The following is an 18,692-nucleotide window of genomic DNA, read 5'->3' as shown; positions in this document are numbered from 1 at the left end:
TTGCTGTGGAATGATGTGGATTTTGACAAATCACGAACTTTGTATAATTTAATTAATTCGGCTGACAAAGCTTCTCGATGATTATCCGACCAGTTTCGTATTCTTTGCTTCACCCATGTGGTGAGGTTGGTAACTTTTTCGGCATATGGAGGAATACAGAGAACCACATAAGGGAAGATTAAAAGATCTAGCCAAGCATCAATACTATTAGTATTCGTGACCTTTTGTAGAACTTCACTTAAGGAGTGAGCCATAGCTGGTCTGGCGCCTCGGGGAACTCGTCGGAGTGTAGGAATATGGGACTTTAAAAATATTAACAGTTCGCCTATTTTAGCTGTTGAGTCCGTTGAATTTTCCTCAATCGCTTCGTGCGTTAATATATTTGAAATATAGGTAATGGCACTTTTCGCACTGGAAGAAGATAGATTTTTCTTGAGTGATTCGCGGTGGCATCTACTAGTATGTATGGCTAGACCTCGTTGGCTTAGAAAACACTTATGGCAATATGAACATTGCGCTTCATTTGGCTTGCTAGATGTGTCCAAATTAGGACCTGGATCCTCCTTCTGACAAGAGGCATGCGCATCTTGAATGTTCGTTGCATATTGAACCTCCTCTCCCACTTCCGTTTTATTGGTAACCTTTCTTTCTGTCATTATTGGACATAATTGTGCTTATTACATCAATTTAATTTAAAATAGATTAAAACAAGCTGATTTGATTCAAATATTAACGAATTATACTGCCCGTTTCATTGTTGTAGTCAACTGAATTAATGCTTGAGAATATGATTTCACAGAACTACTTAACCACTGGACCGAATTTAATACGGATTTCACATCTCTCACTTGTCGATCATCACTAGCACCAACACTGCACCTAGACGCGTCAAAAAGTCAATATTCCCTTATTTCTAGAAGGGTTCTTGCAGAGAGACGCTATTCAACCCGCACTAGTTTACAACAATTACAACAATGTTCCATTCTTATAAAACGAGATTTTAATGATGAGTGCATCTTTATAATCAGCAGTATTATTTATGATCTCAAACTACAAAACGAAAGACACCATCACCACTACCACCACCACCACCACCACCACCTCCTCCTCCTCCTCCTCCTACTATTATTATTATTATTATTATTACAACTATTACTACTACTAATACTACTATTACTGCTACTATTACTATTACTACTACTATTACTATTATTATTATTATTATTATTATTATTATTATTATTATTATTATTATTATTATTATTATTATTATTATTATTATTACTACTACTAATATTACTATTACTACTACTATTACTATTACTACTACTATTACTACTACTAATATTACTATTACTACTACTACTATTACTAATACTAATATTACTATCACTACTACTATTATTATTACTACTACCAGTAATAATAATAATAATAATAATAATAATAATAATAATAATAATAATAATAATAAAATAAACAACGGATGGGATCTATTTTTCACAGATTGACAACTGCATTGAATAAGATTTATATGCAATATGGTTTCCGTACATCATTAAAACCCTCCAAAACCTTAGAAAAGAACGTTATCCAATTTTAAAAGTTACTACACGGGTCCAAATGAAAAGTTCGGTATTTATGAAATAAAATGTAGTTGCGATGAGAGTTACATAGGCAAAAACCAAAAGAAATCTAAAGGTCCGTGTTAAGGTGCATATTAGGGATTCGAAAGCGGGAAGTCCGGTGTCAGGTGTGTCGAAACATCTGAAAGAAACACAACATAGAAGATTCAAAAATTTTATTGGGAGCCAGAAATGAAATAGAGAGATTCGTATTTGAAAGTGTATTTATGCATTTAAAAAAATGGACAAGAAATGGTTACGTGATGAATGGAAAGCGGTAATTACAAAATTCTCATAGCACTGGCGTAACAACAAAAATAATAGCACGAGCTGACAACCTTTCACCAAGAACAAAAGTACGCATAAATCAACTCCGCCATATTGCAGCGTACATCAATATCATTTGCTGTTTAACCGGTGTAGTTGACAATGTGCTTTCTAGCACAGCTCTTCCCTTAGTAAGTCTGTTCCATTGTTTTCCTTGATGTTTTTATTTGTCTGGTTTTATCCTCTGTGGCCAAGGCTCCACCGAGGAGCCGAAAGCTTGGAAGAACAAATAATATTTAGAAATGACAGAAATCTGTGAGTAGAATTATAATTAGAATACCTGACCATGGTTTTACATTGTCATAAGTAAAATAGTTATTAAAAGTGATTATTACCGTAGTGTTTCTCCGATCTCTAATTGAAACATTGAGAAGGTAATTTTTATTGTTCAGGGGACATGTCAGTAAAAACTTTATTACAATGAAGAACTACAATGTTTAACAATATTAACGTATAACGTATGCCAACAATTTGGATCAAAATCCAGACGTTGACATATATGTGTATATCCACATGTAGCTCAAAAAATAATAAACATAATTAGTTTTGGGGGATAATATTTATACTTATAACAACTTCAACTAATTCATTCAGATTAATGCAGGGAAATGATTCAATTGGTAATAATGTGATTTATCAAATAAAACTAGACACATCAAATTTACATAATTACCCAAAACTGGTGCTGTGACCTTATAGCTATTCTTGTATTGATATGTTCATACAGAAGCAGGATTTTTGATGGAAGTAATGATTAACAATTTAAGTTGAATATTAGCAATTTGTTTGGCAATTCATAACCAGCTTGTGCTCACCAAGATTGATCGCAGAGGATGATGAGGTCGAACCTTGCTCTGTGTTGATCACTCGAATACTCTCTTGTAAATGAAACGAAATGAAATTTTTGAATTTCACGTCCCACGGTTATGCCGGGTAGACTAAAGGAGACTGTGAATATGAAGGAATGAAATAGTGGAATGAAGAAAATGGGAGGAAACGGGAGAAACCTGAGGAAACCCAGCCACACTCGTCCACCTACCTTCTCTTTCTAGATTTTTTGGCCATTACTCTTCCGCTTCCTTTACATTACAAGAATTTTCTCATGACTCGAAAGAGAAAATGTTTGTTCTTGAGTCGACACATTGCTACATAACATAAGTTATATTTCCTATTGAAACTAAAGTTTTTATCTGGACATAGTTTTAAGTTGCTGCGAGACTTCTTTGATTGCTCTAAAAATATGAACGACCTAACAGCACCAGAGTGGGAATTGAGTTTTATTTCCATTTAAAATTTGAAAACTTTTACAAAGTATTGAGATCATTAGTTAATAAAATATATTTTACTCTTATCAAATAATTTGTGTATATTACAATATGTTTTGAAACCTTCTTTTTAAAAGAGCTTGCTTCTTTGCAGGCTTGAGAGGAGCTATTGCGTACGCCCTGTCTTTGCATCTGGAGTTCGGTGATGACACAAGACATGTAATCGTAACAACGACGTTAATCATTGTATTGTTTACTATATTAATTTTCGGAGGATCCACCATGCCTTTGATGAAGGTAAGACTTCGTTTAGAGTAGCGAATGTTGTAGAATTATGGGTATTTTTATTGATGACTCCCTTGGCTAATCATATAGCCTTTTATCAAGTCATCTATCTGTGAGCTTTTTGTCTTAGAAATTCTTGTCCCTAAACATTTATTTACGAGAAACATATGACCGGACTCTTGAGGATGGCCAGGATTCAATCCCCATTACCCTTCAAAGAATAAGAATCAGGCTCCACTGTGAGTTATGAGATACACGAGTATTTATATATTTAAAGGAGGAAATTCAATAAAATATACGTTCAAAATAAAAGGATTTATCAAACACCAAAATCGCTATTACACTGTACACTTACTTGTTTATTATACGAGGGTCATTTCAAAAATTCTGCACATTGAAAGATATGAAGGCAAATAATTTATTGTACAAAATACCTTTACAGGCCTTCAATATAATCTCCATTCTTGCTTATGACAGCTTCCCAACGTTTTGGTAAATTTTGTATTCCGGATAGGGCACCTTCATTGTCAAGCTATCTAATCACTCGGCTCATCTGACTAGAAGCTTTTCCATTGAGACGACTGAGACTTCAGTTCTGGTTCAGAATCTCTATCTAATCACTTGGGTCACCTGACTAGAAGCTTTTCCATTGAGACGACTGAGACTTCAGTTCTGGTTCAGAATCTCTATCTAATCACTCGGGTCACCTGACTAGAAGCTTTTCCATTGAGACGACTGAGACTTCAGTTCTGGTTCAGAATCTCTATCTAATCACTCGGGTCACCTGACTAGAAGCTTTTCCAGTGAGACGACTGAGACTTCAGTTCTGGTTCAGAATCTCATATTCAGGTTTCATCAATTGTAACAGTCCTTCCTAGAAGCTGATCTTCTTCTGTTTGGTAACGCTGAGGCAATTCTTTTGCGATATGCTTTGTGCTCTGCATTCAGATCATGCGAAACCCCTCTGGCGGCGATTTTTCTCATCTTTAACTTTTCAGTAATGATTCTGTAAACTTAAGTGACAGACATTCTGGTTGCAATTTTCTCATATGTTTTTCGTGGATCTTCTCTTAATAATCTCAGAGGTATAGTCTGTTGCAGTTAATGGTCTTCCAGTTCTTGGGTTGTCCGCAGTGCTTACATAACCTTCACGAAAACGAGCTGACCACCGTGATACAGTGCTATGATCCACTACACTATTTCCAAAAATCTCTCGCAAAGCATTGTAAATTTCAGTTGGATTCTTTCCGCGTAGAGTTTTGATTTTGATATAGAAACGCTGGTCCCACTATGTGTAATCCGACCTCAATCCGGTTCACCTTCCATTTTAATACTGAATTTCTCACACGAACCAGCAAACACAAACACAACCGTCACGCCCAAACTTTTTCTCACAGCTGACATAAAATTGAACTTGATCACACCATTCACTCGGTCGCGTATGCGCTGTGTGCAAGACTTTTGAAATGACTCTCGTATTCACAAAGAAACACTTGAATAATGACGAAGAGTTCTAAGGAAGAAAGAAAAAATAAAACACCAATGTTAATAAAGTAACTGCTTGTATGGTGTGTTATAGTATCACATCCCGAAATATATGCAAAATCGCTATGACATTTTATATTTTTAGTAATACTAACTTGAAAACACTTATATTGAAACAGCCCCCTTGTAATTATGTGGATAGTTTATGATCTTTGGCACGGAGAACCCAAATTCGATTCCCGGCGTTGTTAAACCCCACGTTAAGCTAGAAGTCCACATCTCATATAGTCTCACTGCTGAAAGGGACGCTAAACTCTAATGAAATCAAATTTCTCGACAGAATATTCAGTTTCTAGCGTCACACAGTCAACATTAAGACTGTCACTTGTATAAAGTGGCATAGAGGAACTTTGAAGACCAATTTTAGTGGTATAAAGTCAACACTTGTATAAAGTGCCATAGAGGAACTTTGAAGACCAATTTTAGTGGCAATTTTTAGAGTTCAATCAAGTAAATTGGTAGATTTGATGCAATTTTACGCCAAATGGCGAAGAAGGAGATAAAAGATCAATAAATTTGGAAAATATTCAAAATGAATTATAAAACTCATGACAAGCAAGAAAGAAAAAAAGAAACAGTTTAAAAAGAAGTATAATCCATTATTCTTAATTGTGCACGAGATATCTCTTGTATTGAGCAGGTCTCTGTAATATTGCTATTTATAAACAAACACGGCTGAAATCGAGAAGATTTTTTTATTTGCTTGTCGACATTTTGACAGACTATATTTTGTTGTCGACTCTTTTATTTTTGATATTTGTCATATAACCAACAATGGCCCCCGCGGGGCTTTTTCGCCCTAAGCCGCGTATGGCCGCGAACTTAGGATAGACGTGTGTTTACTGCAACAAAATGCTTTGAGTGTCTGTCTTCATTATTATCTGATTTTCATTAGACGTCAGTTACGTGTTTTCTTCAAATTGAGAATGTCGTTTGTGTTAGCGATGTGTGTAACCATTTAACTTCTTTCTTTTCTCTCTGTTTATTTTGAATTAATGTGAAAGCTGACCCTTATTTTATGATTTCAGTCCAGAAAAACTTTATAAAATGAACCTAAGAGGAAACAATTTTTATGGTATTTGGAAGTTACACCATTAAACCCGTATATCATTACCATTGAACTTGTATAAAGTGGCAGGTAGTTCAACAAACTACCTCTACAAAGTTGATTACAAAATCAATTCTAATAGTGTATTCTTCTCAACACTTGAGATATTCATTAAGGCGTAGAAAGAGTTCTTAAGTATAAAAATACCTTTAGTTTTTTTCTTTCTTTTTCTTTTTCTTTTTTTTTTTTTTAATCAAAAATCCAATATATTTCAGGCAAAAATTTTCTTGTATACCTTATATCTGCAGAATTACATATAGTGTAGCCAAACCAAAACTATCACTTAACTCAGTATGGTGTGCTTATTCCGTAAAAAAAAATACGAAAACTCGATTTAGGGGCCGTTCAAAGATTTTGTGGCCCCTGATCCAAAAATGCATCAAAAGATCCAATATATTTCAATCAAAATTTTTCTTGTATGCCTTATATCTGGAGAACTACATATACTGTAGCTAAACCCAAACTATTACTTAACTCAGTATGATGTGCTTATTCCGTAAAAAGAAGAAAGAAAAAAATGAAAATTCGATTTACGGCTGTTCTAAAGTTTTGTAGTCCCTGATCCAAAAACTAACTATTGGCCAAGATTGCAATCTTTTGATGCATTTTTTGGATCATTCCTAAAATTCTTGTTTTTTCTGGTGTACAAGAACATTAATAATTTTAATATACCTATATTATTAATGTTTTGAACGTACGTTTCATGAATATACATTTTTTCTGTAGTTCTTGCAAGCAGATAAGAAAGGAAGGAGCCGAAGGAAGAGAAAGGAGAAGGAAATTACACTCAGTAAAACAAGAGAAATGGTAATTAGTGTTTTAATTATTTTCGAATTTTTAAAACTTAATTTCCTTGTTTCAATATGTTAAATATCGGTTTCTGTGTATGAAACTTTTTTTAAGGGCACGTTCATTTCTCATTGTGGAATGGAGTTATGACGGAGCATCACACGTGACATGCTGTACACGGAACAAATTTATAAATTTAGTTCCAAAAGAATGGGAGAAGGGGTTTCGAAATTTCACTATTGTCATATCCTTTGTAGCTGCTTGACGTAAAAGCGCAACATTTCGTATACAAAGGTTTTGGGTTCTTAAAGTGCGGATATATCAGTCATTCTCACAAATTTAATATAGCAGATTTTAGAGGAAGCTTCTTTTGAGCGTACACTCATGTCCAAAATGATTGTCGCATATCTAGATATATAACTGTGTTCTTGTAAGAATATAATTTGATAATGATTTTGCAGGGTACTTTTAATACTGATACTATATGTATAATCGGGAAATGTATATTTTTGGTAAATTTCATTGGAAAAGAAATATAAATACGAAAATTAGAATGAGTAAAACAAAATATTGCTAAATAGATGAGAAAGTTTTATTTTCGTTTTATTGTTCTTATTTACTGCTCTTTTGACAAGAAATTTGCCACATACATGTCTTTGTCGATTATACACATACTAACATTATAAGAAATACCGGGCGAATTCGTTATCAAATTATATTCCTACAACAATATATTCATAGACATGCGACAATAATTTTGGACATGAGCGTACATAAAGCTACCAAAAAAAAAAAAAAAAAAATGTTGGGGGCTTTCGTCATCAGAGTATGAAACAGTATAAGTCACTTGTATGAAATCAATATGGGTAACGATGAGGAGAGACGGTTAGGGACTGCAAAATATTGATAACCATGTTGACGGGTCAATTTCTTTGCATGGTGACAGAAGTAATGGACGATAAAAGGGAGATTCTGTGACAAGAGTCATCGGTAATATGCGTAGACAAATTCGTTTCATTAAGAAAGATCTTGGGCGGAAATAAGCTATCAAATAATAGACTGCAGTAATACATAAGAAATTAGTTCTTATTTCAGCATACATCGTGTGAAACGTAATAGCAGCCGATTGACGTCTACGACCATTATTAATAACTGTTATCTCCGCTTAACCCGTAAGCACTCGCGCCCTTTTTGTGACACTAGTACTCGCGCGGGGATCCAGTAGACCCCCAAATTTATGTTTTATTACAATAAGAATTTTTTTTTTTAATAATTAAGACAATGTAGCGTAACTCTAGACATGTTTTTAAAAGTATTTGCTGCAATCAGATTTTTTGAACTCGTTTTGAGACATTTTTTATTTTATTTATTTTTTTCTTATCAGGACTTCTGGCTAGCAACACAAAAGTTAGCTGGTTGGGGGTCTGTGAACACGCCACGCGAGTACTTAAGGGTACATTCAATTTTGAACGAGAATTTGGGCATGACGAGAGTGTCCGCGAAATCTAATTCAAGCTTTCATTACCAAACACAACATTCCTGTGTGTCATCAGGCTCCCTACTCACCCGACATGACTCCGTATGACTTTTGGTTATTTCCCAAGCTGAAAATGCCACTAAAAGGGACCCGATTTGAGTCAAGAGAAGACATCATGCGGATGCTCATCATTCCAAAAACTGTGATCCAGAAGGGTTTCCAACATGGCTGGAAGAAGTGTGTACATTACCAAGGAGACTACTTTAAAGGGGTTTAGTGTTTCGGATTTCCAAATCAATAAATGTATTTTTGCCAACCAAAGGTTCAATACTTTTTGAACACACCTCGTATTGTATAAATATTCAGTAGCGACCAACTAATTCCTCTTAAGGCATATGGTTTTGTACCATGATTAATACGACATTCGCAAATGCATGAAACTCATATATGACGTATCTCAAACTCCTATGTGTGGCTTCAAGTAGTAGTCGCTAACGTTCTCGTCTTTGCTGCGAGTCAGTTTTTCTTCCAGACATGTTTTTGGGGGCCCCCGAGCTCCGAGAGTACCCCTCCCCCGCCAAGGAGCCCAAAATAATACGTCTATAATATAATAATAAATAGAATAGTATCAGCAGTGCCCCCCTTCCCCCGGAACATTGTTTCTGATAGAAACACTGGTGCGAGTGGTCCCGGTTTCTCTATAATCTCCTTTCCCGGTTTAATCTTCTGTCTCTCTATAATGTGCTTTCAGATTCGTCAACGCTCTGAACATGATATTCCAATCTACGTTGTCAAAAGCTTTCTCTATATCTACAAATGTTATCACAATTGGTTTGTTTATACTGATGTGCTGTACGATGATCAACCGTAGACTCAGTATTGCTTCCCTTGTTTCTCTTTTCCTCCTGAATCCAAACAGGTCCTCCGATAACCGTTCTTTGATCTTCCCCTCTATTCGTTGTGCGATAATTTTGCACAGTATTTTTGATGCATGGGAAAGCAAACTTAAAGTTCTGTGTTCGTCGCATTTCCGTGCGCCTTTCCTCTTCGGGATAGGTACCAATATGCTTTTCACGAAGTCTCTTAGTATTTTTTCCGAGATGTACATTTCATTAATAAGATTAAATAGTTTCTTCTTTGTTACTATTCCGAGATTCTTAATCACTTTCGTTCGTATTTGATCTATTCCTGGGGCTTCACCATGTTGCAATTTCTTCAAAGCATTGTCAAATTCGCACTGTAAAATTGATGGTTCTAATTCATTTTCATCGACGTCTTCTTCCTTCTCTATCTCTTCTTCGTTCACTTTGTCTCCTTTGTAGAGTTCTTCAATGTATTCCTTCCATCATTTTGTTATCTGCTCCTCTTGTATTAGCGTTCTTCCGTCCTTGTCTATAACAATGTCTGTGCGTTTCTTTTTTCACCGAACTGTTTTCTAACCTTTCTATATGCCGTTTCTGTATTGCCTTTGACTATATTTTCCTCAATTTCTTTGCATAAATTGTTTATCCAGTTTTCTCTGGCCTTCTTTACTTCTCTGTTGATGTGATTTCTGCGCCTTCTGTATTCGTCTTCTTAGTTTGTTATCTTGAACTATCTTCTTTGCTGTATCATTTCCAATATTTCTGCTATATTCCAGACTTTGTATTGGGTTCTCGTTTCTCTTCCTATGTGCTTGTTGGCAGCTTTTGTAATCCCTGCTTTCGTGGCTTTCCATTTCGAGTCGATGTCATCACCTGCTAAAGCTACCGTAGACGTCTCTTTGTATGTCGCATTTGCAAATTCTCTTTTCATGTTTTCATCTCTTCTTAGCTTGATTGTGTTCCATCTTTTGTTTGGTGCTACCACTCGTTTCCTCTTTAGTCGGAGTTCGCTCTTCATCAAAACTAAATTATGGTCTGAGTCAACGTCTGCTCGTGGGTAACTCTTACTGTTCTTTGCTTGATTTCTAAATGCTTGTCGGACCAGTATATAGTCTATTTGGTATCTTTCTTTGTCTACTGGTCTTGTCTATGTGTATCTTCTTAGTGGTTGTTCGAAGAGAGTGTTCGTTACAGTCAGATTATGGCTTTTGCAGAACTCAATTAATCATGTACCTCTCGCATTCCTTTCTCCTAGGCCGAAATTCCCAGTTACATTCTCTTCTTTGCCTTCGCCGACTACTGCGTTCCAGTCACCCATGATGATTAAATTGTCCTGGTCTTCAACTTTCATCAATACTTCTATTTGCTCATAGATTTCTTCTACTTCCTCATCTGTGTAGCTTGATGTAGGCATATATACTTGGATTATCGTCATATTTCTTGGTTCGGTTGCTGTCTTCAACATTATTATCTTTTCATTGTATTTCCAACTGCCTATAACTTCCTGTCCTATCTTATTCAAGACAAAACAGACTTCTGCTGTATCGTTTACAGCTCCTGAGTAAAGTCTCCGCTCCACATATCCCTTCCATCAGGCCATCTAACTTCGCTAATTCCCAAGGTATCTATCTTCATACGTTCCATTTCTTTCTTCAGGTTTTCCAGTTTTCCACACTGGAACAGCGATCGCACGTTCCAGGTTCCTATCCTGGAGGAGTTTCATTTGATGACGACCGAGGAGGCCCTGCTGTGTTTCCCTCCATGTGGGATATTACTGCCGGGGACGATCCCCTGTGAAACAGTAGTTTCGTATTCTCTAATATTCCATTCTCTTATTTCTCTTTCCATCTTGTTTTCTAGGGACTGAGTAAAGTGGTAGTGTCCCAGGTCCTTCCACCTCGCAGTGAAACAGCCATAGAGGATATCCTGTCCCTGCCTGTTTTTGTCCACATCTGAGCCTTGCCGATGTCAATCATCTTCAGCCTCAGTAGTAATGTTAGAGCTGCTGCCCACTACCATAATATCTCTCTTCGTCTGACTCCTACTCCTAAAGACCTGTCCGGCATGGGAAACCCTTTGATAGTGATGCTATCTCCGGCATAGCTCTTGGAATCATTAGAGTACGCAAGCCCCCCCACCGCGGCAAGGTGGAGATTGAGGAAGGGTACATATTGTAATATACCACATGGTTTTGTTTAGAAACAACCGACATGTGATTATATTGACAAACATCAACCATGTGCGTCTTACGGATTATTATAGGTGCGGACGACAGGGACACCAGGGACCACTGGTTATGTGAAAGCGAAAGAACACCAACGCCACCGTCTCACTTGGAGCAAGTATATAACCGAAAGGATTTCAGCGATAAACATGAATATGCGACTGGTCACCTCCCTCTTTTAACTTGCTTCGAATCTCTAGAAGATTCTAACCCAAAGCCTCTAGTTTGCTTCGAATTCTAGGCTTCCTCTCTTCTCACTCAGCTTGCTTGGAGCTTTGTTGGAAATTCTAACCTCAGTCACCTAGCTTGCTTGGAGCTCTGTGGAGATCCTTCCCTAGGTTGCTTGGGCCTTGGCTTACCTCTCTTAACCCAGTATTAGAGAAATTACAATAAAGCGATATTTGTAATATACTATTTATAGTGAATTCTGTAATAAAAATCGATAGTGAAAAATGATTCCGGACTGTAATTTGCTCCACCAATACCTGCACAAGCGGAACCTTACAATATTCATAAAAAAAACGTTTCTCAAGAAACATGTCTCTTTTCCGTGCCCAATAACTTCAATCAATCAATATTCAGTTTGGTTGCAGGCCAAAGCAACCCTGCTAAAATTTGAAAATGTATGGTGCAAACTGGACTCTATTTGAAAAAAAAAAATCGAATTTTTAAACATGTGCAGAATTCACAAACATTTCCAAAATTCATGATGTGAAAAGAAAATGATTCGGTGATGAAAAACATTCCCCGCGTGGAGAGAAACGTTTAATTAAAGGAACCAAATTGAGGCATAAGGTAAGTCACATTTGTTATCTGGGGTAGAGTTTACATACTATATAATTCCTTATATATTTCTTTCTAGGGACAAACGATAGACTCAGAGCATCTATCTGAAATAACTGAAGAGGAGCTGGAGGTTGGTTTTATCCAAAATCGAATTAGAGGATTTGCTAAGTGGGATCTTAAGTATTTTATTCCTTTCTTCACTCGAAGATTTACGCAACAGGTAAGATACATTGATCAATTTATTGAGTACAGAATATAATGTTACTTTTTCTTGTGCTTTTCTTCATTATAACGGATGTTCTTTTTTAGAGGCGAAAAACTTTATGTTGAAATAAAACAGAAAAATGTTTTTAATATCCATGAAATTAGCTTTATTTGACAGATTATTTTATGGCATTAATGTTTGACAATGATTTCGAGCATGTAGCCACCGCGGCTGGTATGTGCATTGCGTAATCTGAAGGTCCAATTTTCACACATTCTTCGCAGTAAATCAGGCTGTATTTCGGCAATAACGTGTCGAATGTTTTCTTCCAAGTGCTTAATTGTTTCTGGTTTCTCGCTGTAGATATGCGACTTTACATATTCCCAAAGAAAATAATCTAATGGCGTCAAATGTTTCTTTCAGTAAATGAATTGTGGCGCGCGCTGTGCGGCATGTGGCCTCGTCCTACTGAAACCATATGTCTATAACATTAATATCTGTCAATTGAGGCACAAAAAAGTTAGTAATCATGTCTCTGTACCGCTCACCGTTGACTACAACGTTCTCACCAGCATAATTTTTTAAAACATGGACCAATGATTCCACCGGATGCGTATTATCGATTAGAGTAAACGTATTGCGAAATCGATCCATAGTTCTTCGAATTAATCGCTCTATTGGACGATTATGAGCACCATAAAATGCATGTAATGCCCGATGAGTTTGTCGAATTGAACCATGGTTTTCAAAATAAATTTGCACAATTTGCAAGCGTTGCTCCGCATGGCGTGAGTCTATTCATGATGAATTGTCGAACCAAACTGACCTCAAAACAACCGAAAACTGTAGTATCAGCTGTCACAGAAAACAGTGTTGCCAGTTTAAATTTCTCCGCCTCTAAAAAATCATTCAGTAATAATAATAATAATAATAATAATAATAATAATAATAATAATAATACAAACGGAATTTTGAATGGACTAAAATTACAGATTACTTTACACATTTTTTAGCTACCTATTTGCCATAACATTTGTGATTGTGACAATGTTCAGAAAGTTCGATTTGAGTTTCTTTCGTGCAAGCATACATCTGGATGGGAACTAATTATGCTTATTTTCTAAGTATTACTTTAAATAAGTAAAATTTAAATATAAGGTGTGATTTTTAATTTAGAATTTTCAGTTATAATTATGTAACGTTTTATTTGGTTTTGAGCCAATACAAAATTCGAAAAAATATTAAAGTATACAGGATTCCTATAAATAAATTTATCGGATTTTAAAATATTGTATTTTACGAAGTACAACACTTATAATAATGACTGATACATAGCCAAAAAAGTAAATAAATAAATAAATAAAAGAGAAAGAAAGTGAATTCAAGCTTTTATGTGCGGTTCACTTCCAAGCAGTAGTCGAATTCAGACTTAGGTTTCGTAATCCATTCCCTGAGCTCAATCAGTGTTGTTGGTAGTAGACACTCCTTAACGTATCACTTATAAGATACTAAAATGTTAAAACGTTGTTTGTTTGGTAAAATGTATGACGAAAAGAGTAGTAAATTGTAGAGAGAGTTAAATGAATACAGCAAAATCGTATAATCTAAATCCTAACTAAACAGAAATAAAAATTGCTATAAACTAATTAACGAAACATATATCTCCGGATGTAGACAAAATTGTCGCTGAGTTGATTTTAGCTGGAGGAGATTAATGTCCAAACGCGATACACAAATTCATTCTCCTCATATGGAACAAGGAGGAATTGCCACAAGAGTGTAAAGAATCAATCATTCTTCCAAATCACAAGAAAGGCGACAAAACTGATTATTGAGGCATCTCTCTTCTGTCAACATCATATACAGTTCTTCCAAAATATTGTTAGCAAGATTGGCCTCATACGCAGATTAAATTATTGAAGATTATCAGTGTGGATTTAGGCGAAATCTATCAACTATCGATCAGATATTCACAATTCATCAAATACTCAAAAATAAATGGAAACACAACACCCTGGTATATCGATTATTTATTGAGTTCAGAAAAGTCTACGACTCAGTTAAGATGGAAACATTGTACAACATTCTTACCGAATTTTGTATACCGAAAGAACTAGTTAAGTTAATTAAAATGTGGTCAAATTAAGTCCAAAGTCAAGTCCGTCCAAGTAGGGAAATATTTGTCGACGAGCTTTTGCATCGAAAATAACCGAAACAAGAAGATGTGTTGTTGCCATTATTATTCAGTTTTGTTCTGGAATACGCTATAAGGAAAATTAAAGATATCAACAAGGGGCTAGAGCTGAATGGCACACATCAGGTTTTTAGCTTATGTTGATGACATCAATCTGACAGGAGATGATAGGGTAAAAATAGGATCAGAAGTAAATGCTAAAAAGAAAAATACAGTTATAAGCAAACAAGAAACTTCCAAATCATTCAGAAAGTTATGGCCAGGCGTAGATGGATTATTACGTTTCTTCAATGATTTGCAGGTCACTCGTTTGTTTGCAACAGTCTAGCTATGGGATGGTTAGTGGTGAACCAGATGTATTAACACCGTCTGGTCCCGCCAGTGTTACTATATTACGCCATAATCCCGGAAAACATGTGTTTCTTACGACACGCCATTGTTACGCCCGGATGTCTGGGCTTATCAATATGTCGTTCTTGTTTCAGAATAATGCATTCCTACCCAACCTGTCCATTAACATTCCCATTTGTCCACACATACACACACACTCAAAGCCACAATTGCATTAATTCCTGATTTTTCGCGTTTTGTGCTAAACGTTTTCTTCATCTTCGTCTGTTTCTAGCATTCGTGAGAACGAATGTCGAATTCTCATTCCACGGTTTATATCTCAAAAATATCTACAAAGACAGGGTTCTCCGATTAGGAGTTTAATTTCATTCGCACGTATGGTTCAAAAATTCTTATGCTTCAAAGTTCAGGTTGCCCTACTTTACGGACACCCTGTAGTACTAGAGAATGGTGAATAAAATTTGTTACAACCCGAATATCATGCTGACACTAGATTTAATTTTTTAGGCTAAAGGTGTAACATTCTAATGTATTGTTCTGATTTAATTTCGATTAAATAATTTAGAAATGCATTAATTTGTTGGCCTGATTATGCATGATTTAATGTATTATTTATTTTAATTTCTGTGCATAATCTGAATGTTGTTAGCTGTTTGGATGTTTTGTTATCTCGATGGATTACTACATACTGTTCTTTTTCGTTAGTTGTTGTACAGATGGAATTGCGAAAGAAAATAATACTTTTCAAGGTACCTTCGAGTAATTTTATATTTGAAGGTAAAATAATCCTTGAGAAACGACACTATACTAACAGCGACGACTCGTGAAGCCTGGGCTCTACACAAATCACAGAACTGCTTTGCCTTGAGTGTGGTGCATCGGAAGAATTCGGTACGATTCCTGGAGCTGCCCTCCGAACACATACTCGAGAAAAAGTGAAGAAACAGCAGATTTACACGAACAATGTTGCCAAACTTAAAAAACATAGCAAACGAGCGACAAAAAAAAAAAAAAAAGAAAAGAAAAAAAAGAAAAACCAAAGAACTATAACAATTATTCGAATTCAATGGTAACAATAATAGTAGCAAAAATATAAAACAACGATAATAAAAATAAACAAAACTAAACTTAGCGGCAATCCGACAACACTGTACCCTTACGATCTGCGTATAGCGTGAGAAACTATACTGGCAAAATTTCATAGGTGGAAGGTTGACAACGGGGACACACCCTCGCGTTCTATTAGGTGGTGAAATTGGTAAATCTAGGTCAAGCTTCACGAGTCCTCGCGGTTCACTATATTGCTATTTTTGCGATTTATTGTTCTCATAATTGCATCTATTTGTCTAACTTGGTGAATACTAGTGTGATCGTCCATAACCCTAAGATGAAACTAATGCTGAGACGTTGATGTTAGCTAATATCAAAATAACTGCGCGTGTAACATTGTTATTTGTTAGTTTATGTATAATGTTGGATGTCGGTACAGTTACATTTGTTGTACTCCAAAGTAATATCTGTCTTCCAAGTTCTTAAAATGAAATGAAATCTTTAAGTTTCACAGTTATGCCGGCTAGGCTAAAGGAGACGCTGACGATGATAATAATGAAATGGTGGAATGAAGAAAATGGGAGAACCCCGAGAAAACTCACGAACATGGCGGTGTTTGTCCACCACAAAGTTCACGTGGCGTGAGCTGGGATCGAACTAATGACCCCATGCACCAGATGTGAAGGATCTACCACTGAGCCGCTGCGGCCTCTTCCAAGCTCCAAATTGATGTTAATTACATTTCGATCTTAATATTTCATGATGTAATTACAACCCCCTTTTTTTGCCCGACAATTTATAATAATGACTACTTGTTAGTAAATATGTATATAATGAAAGGAGTTAAGTATGATTAGTGACATGAAGCTTATTAAGTTATTCTATGACGATTAACGAAAGTATGAAATGTAATGAAATGAAACTACGTATTCCTGAGGATGGTTGTGACATGAAATGTTAACGGAAACTGTCACTGATTGGAATTACGAGGTGCATTCAAGTTGTAGCACCTCCATTTTTTTTTCTCAGGACTGCTAACAGATCGAAACGTTCTGTTTACTTTAAAATACGCGAGCACTCGTTGTCAGTGCGTGACACAGATGGCAACACCGTACGGCACACAGAACTCTAGCGGCAGCGGTGAGAGTCGTGACTGTTCTTGATACTTACGATACTCGTAAAATGGCAACGTTTTTATTGCAAGTACAGCGTGTAATCATTCATTTTCTCCATTTGTATAGTGCAATGAGTAAGGATTACTCCATCGCTGTCCTAGAACATGGCCATCATCATTTTTTTAGCACTTGCGCTTACTTTTTTTTTTTTTTTTTTTTTTTTTTTTTTTTTTTTTTTTTTTTTTTATAGCGGAGAATCTGTGTGCATCCATTGAGCAGACTGGTGCTTCGTTTCAGAATTAAAAAATGGCATCCACGTCTCATCCATTGTCACAATCAATGGAAAGAAAGTCCCATTCGTGTCGTCATCACACGTCAACATGCCATAGGCGCCAGTTAAGTCTCACGTCCCACGGCTACGCCGGCTAGGTTCAATGAGGCGGTGATAATAAGAAATAAATGAGTGGAATGAAGAAAGTGTGAGGAAACAGGGAAAAACCAACGCACGCGGTGTTTGTCCACCACTATGTTTACTTGGCGCGAGATGGGATCGAACCAAGGACCCCGTGCACGAGAGGTGAGCGCTCTACCACTGAGCCACTGCGGCCCCTGAATGTATTATAATGTGAATTCGCCTCGTATTGTGGCTGGCGATCTTAAATATGTCAAGAAACTGAATTGTACTTACAGCTTGCAGTAAATTAAATTAAACATAAAATATCTGATAGTTATTCTGAGTAAACTTATTCTGTAGAAGAAGTAATTACTGTTAAGCCTCTCGATCGTTGAAGGGGGCTTTCCTTCAGTTGCTTGTCTGTAATCTGTGGTGAGAAGCTTTAAATCGAATTCAAACAGAAGCATCGTGACGATGGTTTCGACTGTGAAATGCCTTTTCCGATGATCGCAAATATATTTAAACTTGTTGCTACACGCGAAGCACGCGAAGAAATATGAGAAATTATTACGAATAAAAATGGTCGTGCTGTTCGTCGTTTATAAAATAGAAGACAACGAACAAACTACACAACTAAAGTAAATACAGTATTGAAAACAACTTACTTTCTTGAGATTATTCAATCCTTAAATCCACCCACCATATACAATAACACGAACAGTCCACTACATTCCTTTATATCAACACACTACATACCAACAGACGGCAACGGACAGAAACAAAACTTAAAACTTGCATTACTAACTTCGGAAGATATAAAGACCCTGATTTAGTTTGATATTTGGTTACAGAAGACAGCCGCAGCGCCCCGGCAATGTAGCTGTAACGTCGAATTAACCAGTCTTACACGTGGCTTTAGAAGTTCTGATCTAAAGAACACTTACAATACACGCGAATTATTTTATTATTCTACTATTAATTTATTTTTTGCATTGTTACAGAAAAATAATGTAAGTATGTATTTAATATTCTTTTAGGGCACCATAAATGATAATGTACCGCTGATTGTAATGCTAGTTTGCCATGCTG

The 18,692-nt window shown here is 36.1% G+C and overlaps 1 protein-coding gene across 1 annotated transcript in view; it reads left to right on the top strand.

The window, feature by feature from the left end:
• Positions 1–18,692, top strand: part of Nhe1 (Na[+]/H[+] hydrogen exchanger 1) — an 84,195-nt gene that overhangs the window by 50,216 nt on the left and 15,287 nt on the right. The window contains exons 12-14 of the mRNA XM_081747138.1: positions 3,372–3,514; positions 6,882–6,962; positions 12,371–12,514. Of these exons, the coding sequence (XP_081603264.1) occupies positions 3,372–3,514; positions 6,882–6,962; positions 12,371–12,514 (368 nt within the window). The remainder of the gene's footprint in view (positions 1–3,371; positions 3,515–6,881; positions 6,963–12,370; positions 12,515–18,692) is intronic.

This window comes from Thermobia domestica, chromosome 18 (genome assembly GCF_964235325.1).
Source record: "Thermobia domestica chromosome 18, izTheDome1.hap1.1, whole genome shotgun sequence".
Lineage (NCBI taxonomy): Eukaryota > Metazoa > Arthropoda > Insecta > Zygentoma > Lepismatidae > Thermobia > Thermobia domestica.
This window is presented reverse-complemented; position numbering and strand designations above follow the sequence as displayed.